Source organism: Cariama cristata, unplaced genomic scaffold, assembly GCF_000690535.1.
Source record: "Cariama cristata isolate BGI_N322 unplaced genomic scaffold, ASM69053v1 scaffold19096, whole genome shotgun sequence".
Lineage (NCBI taxonomy): Eukaryota > Metazoa > Chordata > Aves > Cariamiformes > Cariamidae > Cariama > Cariama cristata.
The window spans coordinates 33,163-50,453 of NW_009622941.1; the positions used below are offsets into that span (position 1 = coordinate 33,163).

General features: G+C 35.4%; 1 protein-coding gene across 1 annotated transcript in view; it reads left to right on the plus strand.

Moving 5' to 3' along the window:
- PHF14 (PHD finger protein 14) overlaps positions 1 to 17,291 on the plus strand; it is a gene marked incomplete at both ends in the record, with an annotated part of 72,522 nt that overhangs the window by 32,711 nt on the left and 22,520 nt on the right. Inside the window, 8 exons of the mRNA XM_009702544.1 lie at positions 1,684 to 1,795; positions 4,054 to 4,191; positions 6,058 to 6,204; positions 9,817 to 10,087; positions 10,662 to 10,768; positions 12,273 to 12,368; positions 13,951 to 14,054; positions 15,511 to 15,642. Coding sequence (XP_009700846.1) covers positions 1,684 to 1,795; positions 4,054 to 4,191; positions 6,058 to 6,204; positions 9,817 to 10,087; positions 10,662 to 10,768; positions 12,273 to 12,368; positions 13,951 to 14,054; positions 15,511 to 15,642 — 1,107 coding nt within the window. The remainder of the gene's footprint in view (positions 1 to 1,683; positions 1,796 to 4,053; positions 4,192 to 6,057; positions 6,205 to 9,816; positions 10,088 to 10,661; positions 10,769 to 12,272; positions 12,369 to 13,950; positions 14,055 to 15,510; positions 15,643 to 17,291) is intronic.

The window sequence follows — 17,291 nt, forward strand, 5'->3', positions numbered from 1 at the left end:
GTATAACCATCAGCTTCAGTATTTCTTTCATCTATAGACAGGCAGTTAGTAACAGATTAATAAACCTGCTGTTGAAGTGCACCTAAAACCAGGAGCTTTTTTCTCTGTTCTCAATTGAATTTTTTTTAATTAACGCATGAAACAAAGAGGAGGGAGAAGAGATAGGCTAATCAGAGGTAGAAGATTGGGAAAAAAGAGCACAGCAGCATGGATGCAGATTAAAGTAGGTGGTAACAGATCTGTGAGTAACCCCTGGTATTTAAGGATATTGGAAAACTGCAGTATGTGGGTAATGAAAGACTGAGGGAAGAAGTGTTTCTGGCACCATCATGAGTCTTGAATACAGGGAAGAGATTTTACGATTCTATTAGAACAGAAGTTTTAGTCTTCATTAGTGAAATATTTACTGTTAAACATTAATGATTGGTAGATCATAAAGTGCTGAATTAACGTACTTGCTAAGGGTCAGACACAAGATATTTCAGCTTAGTTACATCTGAAGTCTAGTTGTATCCCATGTCATGTGGGAGCTCATAGGTTCAAAGTGGTAGCTGCACACGTCTGTAATTGTAAGACTGTTTTCAACAGAAAGTAGCAATCTTGACCTTCCATCTATGACAATTTGCTCCCACCTACTGACTTAGCAAGGGGTAACAAATAGTTTCTGGAATTTTGATAAAACAGAAAGATTTTTTTTTTTTTTGGAGGAACTCTTCATTTTTTGGGGTAGTTTGTCTCAGTTGATTTCAGTAGTGCATGCAGTGTAGAACAGATTTTGAGTTTGTCACTAGCTGATGGTTTGTGACAATAAGAGTTGGATCTTTTAGAAAGTGTTCATTAGGTAAGAGGAAAACGTGACTTCTGCTGCAAGGCCGTCTTTCAGTAACTGAGAGTTTCAGGAGGTTATGATGTCTGTCAAGGGCAGACTTGAGACTGAACCCTTTACCATTGTGTTGTATTTAACTACTAGACACTGAGGTCCAGATTCATGCTATCTCATTTTATACTGCTCAGGGCTGAAGATTTAGACCTATTACCCTCCAGTTTGTTTATGGTCAGTGAAGAAAAGTGCAGCTAGGTAACAGTCTGTTCATCTGAGTTTCAGATAGGCGTTTCTGTAATGCAACTCAAGTGTGTTTATAACTGAATGCAGCTCATATCCATGTTGCTTAAAACTAATTAGTTTTGTTGATACTAACTGTGACAACAGTAACAATGCAAAGTCTGACTTGATGCTGTGTTGTAGGTACTTCATAGCTATATGCCTAGAGCTCAGTGTTGCTGTGACTACCTGTATAATTTGCTCCTCCCGTTCCCACCCCCTGCCCCATCACGAAAGTATCTGTCTGCCTTAGTTTTATAAGTAATATCAAAATCTTCATATACAATTCATATTGCATGAAGAGCACCTGAGAGCCATCAGAACAGAAAGGTGATGGTAGCCCAGCCCTTGATCCAGACAGGCAGAGCAATCCCAGCAGCTTTGAAAAGCCTTACTCTAGGGTTCAGGATGTGAGCTGCTGAATTCCAAATATGCATTCTCTCCCTGCTTCTAATGTGTTTTCCTTCACATTTCTCCTAGCATCAGTAACATTTACAAGGCACTTTGAAATCTGCAAATGGTGAGTATAATATAGGATCAAAATGTTGATAACAGTAACCTAATTTTATCTGTTGTTTTAGGTGGGTGCATATTGTTTGTGCCCTCTATGTTCCAGGAGTGGCATTTGGAGATATTGACAAACTGCGGCCAGTAACGCTTACAGAAATGAATTATTCAAAGTATGGTGCCAAGGTAAGTTTAGAAGAGACATACTGCCAACGAGTAGCTTTATTTTACATTTTTACGTGTAAAAGAATAACATACATCTTCCCAAGTTTATTTTCTTGTTTACAGCATTTGCAGTGAGGTTCAGGACTAACAATGAGATGGAGTTTGTTCATGGTTGTTATACCATTGCTCTTCCCTCTCTTTTTATTTCTATTTTCATTACCACTATTCTCCGTAATTTCTGTCACTGTTTTCTCCCTGACTTCCCTTATTTTTTACACAGGTGCCAATTACTTTCTTTAAAAGACAGTGGCAGATTGCCAAAATGTGAATGGAAAGTGAAGAGGATTTATGGGATATGAAATAGAGAAGTGGAATGTTAGGTTGATTAAGAAAATGCCAGATGTATATTCAGTAAGAATTACTTTAGGGTCTGTATAATTATAAGCTAGAATGCATACAGAAAGGTTACTGCAAAGCAGTATTTTAAAAAAGCCACAATGTGGAGACCTCAACTTGAACAGAAAAATGGCTCTACAGTTAAAATGGTTTTACATGTAAATGTTTTCAGTCCAGATCAAAAGCGATCATGCACAAACCATACAGCAAACCAGTGCAATGGGCAGAGGACAACACTCAGTAATTTGCTAAATACTAGTTCTGTAGCTGATGGAGACAGTGTGGAGAAGCTGTATCTGTCAGGCTAATGTGAGGGAAGGTGGTTGTACTCCTGCTGCTCTAATGCTTTTCATTTGTGCATGGTCAATTTCATTTTCTGGAATGTCAATTTGTCAAGTTGAATACTAAATGAAAATACATAGTACATTTTAAAAAATAGATACAATATATAAAATAAATTAAAACATTTTGGATTTCCTGTGTGAAACATACCTGTACTGAGAGTGTGGTCAGCATGGGCCTGCTGAGGCACTTAGCATTGTTTAGAAATGTTTGTATAAAAAAAAGTCAGAGCAAGCTCCCCAAATCCTACAAACTGTTGTTGCAGTGAGTCATACATTTTAATTATTTTTTTTTTATTAACATGAGTGAAGTATAGGAGCAGGACTAAGAATTTTGGTGTATGTTCTTTCTGTGAGTAAGGTGAAAGTGAACAGCACAGGGGAGGACTTGTTACTCTCACAAACCTGTAAACAAATACTGTTTGCTGCATTAAGCACAGAACTTACAGCTTACTTAGCTAAATTTTCCCCTGTGAGACTAGCTTAGTATAATACTGTTTTTCACTTCATTTCTTATCTCTTAATGTGTTGCTGTTGCCAAGCTAAAGGGTGCCCTTCTAGTGTAGTGTATATGGCATTTTGAGATTCTTCCATCACTGAGTTTTTTGTGCCATTCCTTTCTGTTGTTGTTTAATTTTCTGCATGGAGATATTTTCTGTAGGTGATACACAGCTTTGCTCTGGATTTAACATGTGAGAGATTAAGAAATGCATATCTGTATAATTTTAAATCATCTTTATGCACTGTATAGCAGCACTGCTAAAGCTGCCCCTGTTCCCATTTGCTTATTCCTGCTTATGTACTCATCACTCTAGTTTGCTGGCACAGCTGGTTGATATGAATTTGTGGTTAAACAGACTGAGGAATTGATCTGGCTGAAAAATATTTGGGTGTTTTTTTTCCAGGTCACATTAGGGGATGTCAGTTTGCTGTGTTGCAAACAACTGTGTCTAGAATGCGCATAGCTGAAGCCGTAGTGCAATATTTAAGTGAATCACAGCCTTCTTTACTGATATTTATGATTCTTGAGTATTTCTTCCTGCATTGTCACACATTTACTCCTTAGTCGTTGCTTATCAAAGGACATCTGTGTAATTATCTGTGGTTTTCAGTCATGCACAGCACTGCTCTTTTTTTATTGTTTGTCCTCTGAACTTGTTGAACAATTAAACATTTACTCTGAGCAGTAGTGTTGTTTTATGATACCATACTTATATAATTAATTGTGCATGAATTGCTTGGATGGTATTTAGTTGTTGCTCTGGAGGGGAATACAAGGCATGGAAGATCGTATAAAAATTCATCTGACATGCCGATTAGGTTGTTTAAGCACTTTTCCATTACTTGGTGAAAATGAAGTCAATAGTGGGGGTTGGGAAGGGGTGAAGTTTTGTGTCAACTGACGGCAGCATACTTGGTTTCTGTACCATGCAGGAGTAAACCTACCTGTTTGGTTTTTGTATGTAAGATGTAAATTATCAAATATTAGGCAGAACACAACTGAAGTATTTACTGTGGCATTTCCCACTCTTCTTAATAAAGGAATGCAGTTTTTGTGAAGATCCTCGTTTTGCCAGAACTGGTGTATGCATTAGTTGTGATGCTGGGATGTGCAGAGCTTATTTCCATGTGACCTGCGCTCAGAAGGAAGGCCTCCTCTCAGAAGCAGCAGCAGAAGAGGTAGCTATGGAAAGGATAGAATAAAAGAGTTGTATCAAAAGCTTGTGAATACGACCTGAAATTGTGCCTTTGTTGCTCTTTAATCCTGAGCAAAGCTTTTATAAATCGGCCGAGTAAAGGGACTGTTCACCGAATTGTTCATCTCTGAGCATCTTTTGAAACGACCTGGAAAAGTGATAGAGAAGATTAACGCAGAAGTTGGCTTAATAGACTATCAGTCAATACAGACATGAATTCTAACTCTAAGTCTTGAACTTCACCTAGATTGACATACTTACCTAGCTGTTTATATAGTGTAGTAATCTCTGTTTCATACCAAATAGGACTGTCTTGGGAAATTAACTACATTTCTAATGCCATTTTTTCATGCGTGTTTTCCAGCATTTTCTTCAAATTGCAGTACAGGTGTATGACTTTCCTTGTCATGATATTAATCTTAGGAATCAAAATGAAAAGCAAGCATTTATAACCTACTGATAACTTTTTAATATCTATTCTTACCATTTTTCTCCCTGTAATATGATAAAGTCAATTTAGATTTGAAGTTCCTACTTCCGAATTAGTCTTTATGGTAGAAGTACGTTTAGATTGCCAAATTTCGTCCTGATATGTATCATTTGGATTAAGCCTGTTGTGTTTATAGCTGCACAGTTTAACTTCTTAGGAAGTAACACAGGTAACACACAAACAAGCAGTACTTGCACTATTGACATTGACACTTCTGTTTCTGAAAACAGTAAACTGCTAGGTGATTCTTAAAGGAATCACAAAATACTTTCTTCTGTGAGACTGATAAATAGGAAGCTAGCACAGTTAACTTGTTGTTGTCCCTAGTAAATTATGTGTAATGTTGATTATCCAAATGCTCTGTGTGAATTTCTTCTAGGCATATGCATTTACTTGCCTTTCCACCTTAAAATTTTCTTACATGTTTTCTGTAACCAAAATATTTTTAATCAAGACCTCACAGAATCTAATTTTAGGGTGCTGCTAATTTTTGGAAGTACATTGTCACACACTTTGAAAATCTAAATAAAAATAAAATATGTTTGTAAGGAAAACCTGCATAGATTTTATTGGTCTATGTTTTATAGGTGGAGTAAAAGAAAATTTGATAGGCAAATTATTTCTTAATATTTTAATTACTTTATGAAGGACGACTGTTTTAAGTTTTTCTTCTTAGTCTGTAGATTTATGATGGTGTTTCTATACTTTTGAAAATATGCTGGCAATGAAATATACTTCTCAAACTGTGCCTCGTCATGGCTCAGATATTTGTAGTCTGCTTGCAAGCTTTGCAAGTGATAAAAGTTGCTATAAACTTACAGGCATGATAATGTGCAGAGCTGGTGGAGCAAAGAATGAAAAATGGAAAAAAAATCATCTGAGAGATGATAAATCTTGTGGGGATGTAGCCACCAAAAACATTCGGAAAATCATTTGAGAAAACCAAATATATTGCCTTTTGTATTATTCAGAGTTGTTAATCCCTTTAGGATACAATGCAAAAGACACAGTGAAGCAACAGGAAGTTAACAATACATGTTATATGTTAAAGGGATTTGTACTTAGGAATTTGTTCTGCTCTCTTTTCTGGCAATGAGAAAATAGTACAGAGATTGAATGGTAGAGAGTTAAATAGTTAATGCATTTAAAATGTTTAGAGTCACACAGTGAAAACAATGGGAAAACACATTATATCAACATGAAAAAATTTATTTAGAAACATGCATATTAGTTGTTTTTAAAACCATATCTATTTGAACATGTGAACTGATTGCCAGAATGTTTGTGCTGTTTGGAGCCTTTTGGCCTTGTATGTCTTACTTTATTTTCGTTCCTTCCCCTTTGTTTTCTCTGAAACAGGATATAGCTGACCCTTTTTTTGCTTATTGTAAACAGCACGCGGACAGGTTAGACAGAAAATGGAAGCGGAAGAACTACTTGGCTTTACAATCTTACTGTAAAATGTCCTTGCAGGAAAGAGAAAAACAGCTCTCACCAGAAGCTCAGGTATTGTATTCATGACACAAATGCATCTGTATTAATCATCCGTGTTAAACAAGAAAGAAATGAAGAGGATGGGAAATTGTTATTATAGTAGGAAATGAAATGTGAAATTTATTGATAGTGCATGGTCATGTAACAAACTAGTGAATTATTTGTAGGTTTTGGTCTCTAAGAACAATTCTCAATAAACTAATTATCAAATAGGATATCTATGCTTGTCTGAATTGAAAAATCTTACTTTGATTTTGTAGCGAGAAGTTGGTAATTACATTTTCATTGTAATTCATAGATTTTGTTTAACATTTTATTCAAGATTCTTAACAAAAAAAGACATCCAGACAGGAAATTAGGCATATTTCTATGTCCAAGTTCAGTAAAAGTCCACTTTTTTCCCTTAGTAATATCTTGAACTTGGCAGAAGAGTTTTGCTTGCCTGAAGTTTTTCACTTTTTCACTTTTTCTAGGCCTAAGTAGAATTCTGTGTGCTGGGTTTTTTTGTAGTAAAGATTCCCCAGAAAAAAAATTACGTAGGCAGAGAAACTGAGTCTGTACTGCTTAGTGGGAGTTGTCTGAAAATCTTAGATGACGTCTGTATCCCTCTCTAGTGGCACATTTGTGTAAAGCTTTTAGTTCCTGCATAAGCTTAACTGATGAATATCCTGTTGATATAAAGGTTTCAATCCTTCTGAGGGAATCTGTGTACTTTCATATGTTTTAATGTGTGTACTTTATTATTTTTTCTGATTCTGAGGAGTTCATGTCATACTTTGCTTTCACTGCTTAGGCTGAACTGCATTCTGTGGAAAAATCATACTTGTGTAGAAGAGCAGCTTGTTACCTGAATGAATCCTGTTGTAGAAAGTAGCAGATGCTGTAAATCGTGGAAGGCAGTTATGGGAGAGAAATAACTGCTTTTTTTCTGAAGGGAGAACTGTAGTCTATGATCAGAAAATAAATCTTCATACCATCAAACCTTTTATTTAAAAAAACCCATATCTTTCTAGTTCTTCAAAGATATTTGAATAAGAAAAGAGAATATTAATTTAAAATTACCTGTGCCGTTGAGAATGAATATGAGCAAACTCTTATCGTAGACGAATTTTGAATAAAATATTTCTATGGGGTATTGAACTCCATGTAGCTTGATTTAAAACTGGTTACATAATTCTTGCTGAATACACTAGGCTCTCAATTATGTGAAATGCACCTATGTGATGGAGAAATCACAATGATATGAATACTACCCAACATAATGGTAAGTGCTGGTTGCACAAAATCCATTTGGGTCCAATGGGGCTTATTAGCTCTGTATCCAGGTATTTGTTATGCAGCGCTGATAATGCTGATAAGTTCCAAACATTTCCCTCTCCTCTTCTTCTTTCCCCCAAACCGAGACCCTGCAGATTTTTTGTTCTAAATTATTTGGATTATATGTTTGGAAACTGAAAGAATGAATGCTGAAAACTGCAGGTGGAGTTACTTGATGTGGTGTCATAGGCACCTTGATACACATTTGATAACTTACATTTTGTAAAACCACTTGATTTCACTGTTGATGGCTCTGATGTTATATGAGTTTGCATTAGTATTGTGTGTGTACCTGAGTTTACATGGATGGAAACTGGATGCTTGAAAAATACATTTCCATGTCCAGTTATATGTATTGGGATTTTATGAAGTAATTGTTTGTCTTTGAGTGGTTTCTGTGCCTTTTTAGAAATGCAGAACTGTAAGGGGTACTTAATACATACTAGAGACATCTGATTGGGGAGTTGACACACAGTACGTATAAATTGACCCCTTACCTTCCCATATGTTGTCTGCATGAGGAAGTTAAATCTCACCAATAAATTCAACCATCTTTGTTAAATTAGGATTTTGTCTGAGAAATAAGAATCTTGAGACAGCTTAGTCTGGGAAAAAAGATTAAGAAGTAAATGTATGTATATAGTGTGTATATATGTATGTACATACAAAAGATCACTTCCAGGGAAGCTTGTAGGCTTGAGTAAGGTTTACAAACATTGAGCTAATACGAATAAGTATGCAGTTGTACAAATAATTTGTCTGGTATTGTGAAAGAAGATTTCTGAGGCACACTTTTGAAGGAGGAAAAATGGATATTTGGTGCTTTGAAGCCCAGGTAGGAATAACTGAGCCAGTGATCTGGCAAGTTGTGTGGCCCAAGGAAGTAAATCCCTCTAAAGAATGTACTATAAAAGCTGTCTAGGACGATTAATTGATTGTTGGAAGATGTTCGACATTGAAATACTTTTTTTATATCAACCAGGGAAATGTATATTCCTTGAGTAAAGCATATACTTGAAAATTGCTTAAATCCAAGTAACTTGAGTTCAGGTTTACATTTAGACATTAGTCGTTTTAATCTGTCATCTGTTTCTGGAATAAGGCTCTGGGTATACAGTTGTATGACATCTGAAATGACCACAAGGGTTTCAGAACTGAACATGTAATCAGTAAAGACGTATCTTAGCTGAGGAAGCTGTAAACCATCCTTGGTCCTTCCAGTGGAGAATAAAATGAGGCAGTGGCTGTAGGTGGATCTGTTGCTTGCTGCAGTGGGTCTAAGAAAAAAGCCTTTGGGATCAAAGCTGGCCTGCAAGCCACATCTTGGTCATTAGTGTTTAAGACCTAGTAAGGTAACGTGTCTTAAACTGAAATATTACCTTCAATTATTCTATTTGTAATCAGAGATGTTCCTTAACCATAGTGTGTGTGTGTGTATATATATCTGCACTCTTTTTTGCTTTTGTCTCAGGAGTATCTCATACCATATGGTGGGGCAGTCAGATTAGTTTAGTTTCTTCTTTCTGCAGGCAAGTAAACAACTTCTAACTGATAGTCAGCTGGAGTTTTGCCTCTGAAGGTTTGTATGTTGATGTCATTTTCTGCCAAAATTGCCACCACATAGATTTCCCGCAAGACAGTGTTTTCCAACTGTCAGTAACAACTTGATCTTCTGGGCTAGATCTCCCAGATGGTCATAAATGTACAGATGTTATCAACGATACATATTGTGAGCTTCTCTTGCCTACTTCACTTCTGTTTGGGCTCTGGTTTTGGCACATTATAATCGGCTAGTTTAACATTTATAAAGAGATATGGCATTGAGAAAGGAGCTCCTATGAAAGGATGTCAAATATGGCAAAAATACTCTTCATCAACTTCTATTACTCGCATAGTTACCAATTTAAAGTGTATCTAAATGTTTTTTTGATAGGTCAGCCAAAGCTTTTCCCAGTAATGAGTTTTCGTAGTCGCATCAAATTATCATTATTAGAAAGGATTGTCTGAAAACCAGGAATCATTTGTGTTGCTTTCATTGATGGGCCAGTCTCATCAAGAAACATCTGCATAGCTTCAAAACCTAGTGGAAGGATAATGTTGTTTGTGTATGTGTTTTGAAGTAAAATCAAATGTCTGTATCAATGGCTGTTTCTTGAGTTCTAGAGTTCCAGAATGAAAATGGTATTGATTAGATAGTGCGGCTTTTAAAATGAAAATAAAATGCAGATGTGTTCCAAAAGGATATAACTCAAACCCAATTTTGAATTGTTCCCTTATGTTTTTAATTTATGGAATTCTTTATTGCAGGCTCGAATCAATGCCAGGCTACAGCAGTATCGTGCCAAGGCAGAGCTGGCCCGTACCACCAGACCTCAGGCCTGGGTTCCTAGGGAGAAGCTACCACGACCACTTACTAGCAGTGCTTCAGCCATACGTAAACTTATGCGCAAAGCTGAATTAATGGGAATCAGTACAGACATTTTTCCAGTGGATACTTCAGATACTAGTTCCAGTGTTGATGGAAGAAGGAAACATAAACAACCAGCTCTCACTGCTGATTTTGTGAATTATTACCTTGGTAAGGATGGAAAATGCATATTTTTCTCAATGAAAAATTACCAGTTTGCTGTATTTGCACTGTGCTAATTCATTGGCTTTTTTAGTTTGCTTTTATTTCATTGTTATTAATAGATAAATATGAATTATGACTTCATTTTAGGTCAAGTATATTATTGCTTGGTACCTCTATTGACAGAGTTATTTTTTTAAAAAGACATTTCAGAAAAGAAGAAAATCTTTCAAATATAAACAGGAGGCTAAACTGTCTTTGCTAATAAGGGAGTGGAAGCTTAGGTACCTTTTACTATTTTTTTTTTTTCTTGTGTTTTCCTCCATTTCTATGTGGAATAGCATGACTGGGGCTGTTCGCTAGTTGGCTGATCAAAGCTCACTGTTTAAATTGCTCTTTATGCAGCACAACGTAAATGTTATGACTGTTCATTCTGTTCAGTCTGTGTAATAAACCTATAGAATGTAGTTTTATGGGTTTGTGGTGTTACGGTTTTATGCTTTTCATTACTTCACTTTTTTCAATGCATAAAACTTGAAAATATATCCAAAGATAGGAAATAATGCGATTTTCTTTTAAATAGAGAGGAATATGCGTATGATTCAAATCCAGGAGAATATGGCTGAACAGAAGAATATCAAGGATAAATTAGAAAATGAGCAAGAAAAGCTTCATGTGGAGTATAATAAGGTAAAGAAAAAGGGATAATAAACCCTTGTACTGTTTTAGTATTGCTGCTGTTAACTTTAATAGCATTTTGCTTTCCAAACAAAATGACTTAAAGATACGAACTTTTCTTTCTTTCAAAGTAATATTTAAAAATATATTTCTTCTTTTAAAAATATTCTGTGGCCCATCCCCACCATACAAGCAGAATCAACTTCTAAAATGTCATACCTTGGCTGGGCATGAGTTCTTTAACTCACTCCACTGAGAGCTGCAGTAACAAATTGCACATGGACAGACAAGTCCCACTCATGAGTGAACTCTGTCTTAAGGCCCTTTTTCATTCTTTGTATTCATTTCATTTGGGACTTTGTAACAACAAAGTTTGATTCCTCTCTGTTTTGTTTTGTTTCATTTTGCTTGTGTGTGGTTCTAGGTTCTTTTTTGAACCTGCTTGGTTCTCTGCTTGGAACCTACTTGATAACTGGGAATCGGAAATTGTCGGAGTGTTATTTATTTATTATGTCAGCTCCAACTCCAGCTGTATTCGTTCTAGGTTTAATGACTTGGCTAAATTTTCAGGCTGAAATAATCAGTATTCACACATCTGTAGTGTCTTCTGTGTGTTTTGTTTGAATATAGGAAATTTGGGGCCCATAAATGATGATGTTACTCCCCCAAAATGTTGCTAATATAATTTTTTATTAACTCATCATCGTGGTTAAAAAAGCGTTTTGTGTTTTAATTGCATTTTTACTAAATAAGTATTTCTTTATTTTAATCTTTAAATATTTTGAAATGGAACATAGAAATACTCTATCTTTTGTGACATGACACACTGCAATTCTTGCTTAATTCAACAACTTATCAAGTGATGGTTAGTGATGACAAAAAATAGTATTGCTATTAATTCTTAAACTGGTGGGTGTGTGTTCTCATTTAGAACATAGGGAAATGAAGCAGCAGGTCCTTGTGAACTGCCCAAAGATGATAAAGGAGAAGGAGATTGTACTTGGGGCTTTTAACCAAATAAAAAGTTCTATGTGCTGGGTGGTAACTAATGGTTACTTCCTGAAGGAAAAAAAAAACCACCACAAACTTTTTTTCTGCTTGCCTCCTTTAATAAATTATATCTCTTTCTATGAGAGTGAGTGCGTGTTCTTTGGTATGGCAATATAGAGCTTTGATTCATTTATATAGTTACTTGTTATTTTAGTATACTTCAGTAGTGTGGACAACACATACAAGATGTTCCCGTTTATTTAGTTTTGTTTTCTAATTGACTTTATGAAACCTCATTTTCATGCTGAAATGCTTCAGATCTTCTTTACAAAACAGGTGGCTCTGCAGGTTTTCATCTTAGTTCTATTAAATTGCTGACTGATTGCACTAGTCTCAGATATATTGACATGAATTCCATTGGTTTTTTTAATCTTGCAATAAAGTAATGGACCCTAGATAGATAAGAAGTTGAATGAATTTTATTAAATAACACTTAATGGATTTTCATTCGTGTTTACATTTTCAGCTGTGTGAGTCTTTGGAAGAGCTACAAAATATGAATGGAAAACTGCGAAATGAAGGGCAAGGCATTTGGGCTCTGCTGGGTAGAATCATTGGACAGGTTGGTTGTTCCCCTCGCCTCTTTATAGTTCATAGGTAGACCTGGTTTTCCAAGAATAGGCCTTTTTGTTTCTGTCTGTTGCTTCTATGGCCGAATGAGTTGATTTGATCAGACCCAGGCTTTACTCTGGAGATAATCTTTCCCAATTGAAATACCTAGACTTCTGCAAACCACGTATTGGAAACCTGTAGCTTAATTTTGTTGTTGTAATAGCGATCTTGTTTGCAAAATTCTTTCATTTGGTATAACGGATTGACCTGTCATTTGTGATGAACCTTAACATGAAGCATGAGTAAATCCTAACCATTTTTGTCTCCACATTGTCTTTAGTTACTGTAGGCTTCAAATGATACGGTAACTCTTTATGGCTTTTATAAGATATAAATCTTTTAAAACTGCAGGATGTATGTGATGGTTTTAAGTGGACAGAGCAGAATATTTTGGTCAAACAAATATAAATATCTCGGAGAAGAGAAGATTTGGATTACTTCCTGTTGCCAGCAATTATCTTTGTTCTCATTGATACACATGGGGAAAAGAGAGAAGTATAGATTCTTGCAGTGTTTTGATACATGTTTTGTATCAAAGGTATTAAATGGTAATAGGCATTTGAGATGTCAGAGAGAGATTGAAATGGTTTCCAATTATGATTTTAAGAAAGACTGAAGAAACTGTTCATTGTGAAAGTGCAGACATACAATTAGGTCACAATTTTATTGTACCCTTTGGTATGGCTGAGTTTGTGCTGCTGTTCAGAAAATGAAACTTACCCTTTCTTTATGCAATAGTAGTTCTTAAAGTATGCTGACTTTTTCTAGTTCTCTTTGTCTGCCTGTCTTTTTTACTTGTGAAGAAGGATTCTTGTGTAACATATCTCTTGAATCAAGATTATTTTTTTCCCTCCTTTTTAAGATGACTTTGAGTAAGTAATCACAAATATATTTCCTGGTGCAAATGTTACTGAATTAAAAAAAAAAAAAAAGAAAAGTTGAGTAGAATTCATTTACACAGCTTGCATGACATTTTTTTTTCCAGTTGGTTGAACAGATGCAGACCCATGGGGCTGCTGAGAAATGACTTTGATAGATGATTGCTGTCTGAGAAGCTAGCATACTGCAGATTAGTAGGAACCCGAAGAGAATCTCATCTGCTTTGTGGAGGGCTTGGTCCAATAAGATAATTTTTCTAATTAACCTATTGAGCACCAATGTGTCAGGGTTGTTGGGGAAAATAAACTGCCTCAGTGTTCTTCTGTCAATTTCGTGCATTTGCCTTTGCTTGTTTCAGCTGCCTAGACAAATGCATCCTTGTCCATCCCTCTATTTGAAGCTTGAAGAAAAAATTTAAAAGCTGGTATTTCAATGTGGTTTTTATTTATTGAATTGAAAAAATGAGTATGATATTACTTTATATTACAAAATCATACTGGGATAAACATGTGTAGTTGCTCTTGTCTGTAAAATAGCTAGCTAAGCAGTTTCCCACTCATAATTTGAGTCTTGTTCTTTATGCATTGCGATTGGAGTGGTATTCATTAAAAGTCTCGAGACTGATGTGTACTGCATTTGTTCAAATCCAATAGAAATTGAACATACCAGCAATTTTACGTGCTCCTAAGGAAAGGAAACCAAGTAAAAAGGAAGGAGGAACACAAAAGACATCTGCACTTCCGGCTGTGCTTTATAGGCAAGTAATGAAGTCTTGACAGAATAGGTACAATATCTAGTAAGTTACAGTTTCACAAGTGTAAGAGAAAATTATGTGCTTTGTTTTTGCTTAATAAAATGCTTCAGAGTTGTCTATATGTTTTACTTACTTCTGAAGGCTAAGTTGAATGGTAGTCAGTTCTTCACATTAGGGCACACCAGTAAGGTTTGGAGGTTTTTTGCTAATTTGACAGCAGTGCTTTATGTACAAAGGTAACTCTTTACAGCTGAAATAGAAGTGTCCTTTGTCTCCATGATGTGAAAAGCTTTAACTGGTCATCTTGTCTTTTGAATGCAATCATCTGTCTTGATGATTTTGCAAACAGTACTGCTGCTGTTTAGTCACAGTGGCTAGGTGCATAAAACTTGTCATATAAGGATTTTTACTTTTTGCTCAGGGATTGTCAAATGCTGTGGGATATCTTGTATTTTAAATTTCGCTACTTCTGTTAATTCTCAGGAAAATGAAATGTATTCACTTACTCTGTCATTGTTCCACCTTGTCAACTCTTCTCTAAGTTGTGAAGTACTGACTGGATTTTAACTAAGCCTAACAGTGGAACATATACCAGGATCCCAGAGCATGACTGTGCAAGATATGCATATTGTCGTGGATCTTCTCTTGCCACCAACTGAGAAACGGCAAAGTTTATCACTTATCCAGAGTGCAACAGCCAGGCCTCCAGCCACAGCAAGTGGGCAGTATCTTGCCCAGCTAGCAGGCTAAATGAATAAGATGGGTTCCATAAGCAAAGTTAATTCTGGTGCTGTGAGAGGTAGAAATCTTGAGAATATGGCAGTGGGCTGAGGATTTGGCAATTCAGACCTATACACAAACAAATAATAGGAGTCACACTTTACTAGTTCTGTTTCATTCAAATCCAGTCATTTAGTTCCTTCCGTTTTATAATGGAATCAATGAACACCTGATCTTTTTGAAATAACTAAAATTTCAATTCCAGTAAAATAGTAATAATAAAAAGGAAATGTGATTTCTTATGACTTGATACAGTGCCAAACATAGTAGCAGCACAGACGTATTTCAGGGTTCTTGCTTTATTAAAATAAGCATATGATTGTTAAGACTGATAGTAGCAGCATAATTTTCTATTTAAGCGTTTGGGTAGCACAGGTAGTATTTTTTCCATTTGCCATTGGTACATTTTGAAGTATCAAGTGATTACTTAGTGGTTAGAAGTCCTCAAAAAATTAGATTGAAAGCCATTGTATTATTAAGTTAACTATATTAGGTGCCTTTTATGCTTTACTGTATATAGGTAGAAGCTCCTTAAAAAGTAATTATGCATTTAAATGATGCATTCAAATTGAAGTTGCCACATGCTTGTATTGAAACTGGGGAATGTACTGGGATGTATCATTTATTCTTTATCATTTCAAATGTAATTGTAATGCTTTTCTGCTACCTACATTAAAAGTTGTGGAATTTGCAAGAAGAACCATGATCAACACCTACTGCTACTGTGTGATACTTGTAAACTCCATTATCATCTTGGTTGCCTGGATCCGCCTCTTACAAGGATGCCAAGGAAGACCAAGAATAGTTACTGGTAAGAATGCAGTTGATGTGTTGTCTTGTACTGTCTCTGTACTTAAAGTAGGACATAAATGTGAATAGACTTGCAAATTCTAAGTGTTTTAGACATTGCTATAATGCAATCTGAATGGAATTATTTTATTTTCAGTTTATTAGCGGTGATATTTCAAGGTAAAAAAAAGTTGTAAAGATTTTCCCATTATTAGCCACTGTGTAAGCATAGATTAGAGCTTTAATTTTTTAGCTTTTGAGTTCATTTGTGATTATTAATGCTGCTATATAATAATGGTAGGAAACTATAGGCTGCCCTCAGGAAATGAAAGATTTGGTCTTCTGTTTGTCTTAGGACCCAGATATGCAACTCTGTCTAGATCTTTAGGAAAATACTTGTAAATAATTAAAAATAAGCTTGTAAGTAATAGATCAGTTTATTGCAATATGGTAAATCAGTTGGGTTTGCTTCTGTCTTATCACTCAAATCTGCAATGTTAGAAGCATATGCATAATGGTGCTTACTGGAGTTACATTTCCATGAACTAAAATTCTTTTTGTGCCAGTGGAGCAGAACAAAAGCGAAGTGGTACAATGGAGAACTGATAATGTGGAAAAGGTGCTGATTTCCAAACTCTGATAAAATTAGTGTGCTGCTGTGTTGTGTTAGCGTTCTGCATGTTTCTAAACTGTTCTGAAATGTGTTAGAAGCAGTTATTCAGAAGTGGTTTTTATCTGGCAAGAAGTTAGTATACAGCAACTCCAGGAATTGTCATCACCTTGTCTGAATGTTAAAGTACCAAATCAGAATAGTATGAGAAGTCCTTCTAAAAGTACAGTAGTATAAGAATTCCTTCTAAAAATACAGTAAAACTGGTTTAATTGAGAAAACTTGGTTTCTTTTTTTTTTTCATATCTCTTAATTATTTTATTTTATTTTTTAAAAACTTCCATAAGACATTTCTGAAGTCATCTTTCTGGGTAGTTTTGATGATTGTGTGCAGAGCAAGATGGCTGGTTCATGAAATGGGAGAGCTCTCTTTTTTTCATATCTTAATGTGACAAAACCTGGATTTACCCCAGTATATTTAGTTAGTAAAAAAGCTGAAAATCTCAGAAAGGTTTTCACCACCATTAATATTTTCCTGAACTTAATTTTTCTTTAATTATTTAATGTGGTCTGTGATTTTGAACTTCTCATTATTTCAAGGGCATTCAGAGCTCTCTGGTCAAATTTATTAAGTAGTTATGTTACATGGAAGCATTTTTTTAAAATTTTTTTTTGGTAGCTTCTGCATCTGCACAGGAGGTTCTTGATTTTTGTTCTGCTTTTTAACCGAGTTGAAAAGGCTCACTAAAAGCTATGAGTCCAAAAGATGCAAGACTACAATTCTCAGTAGGTGTTAAAGGCAGAATAGGTCAGGTTAGGTAGTAAAACACTTATTTCAAAGCTGTAACTTATCTTTGTTGTGAATTTCATGCTTCAATTATATCTCAGATCACAAACTTAGCTTTTACATCTAATTAGCTAAGGCATATTCTGGAGTGTGAGATATAGCAGACCAATTGAGCTATATTGATTGCATTCTTTTCATCATTGAACATGCCTTTATGTGTTCTTTTCAGGATCAGTAGAGAGCATATAGAATGGACCCTTAATCAGAGTTTGAG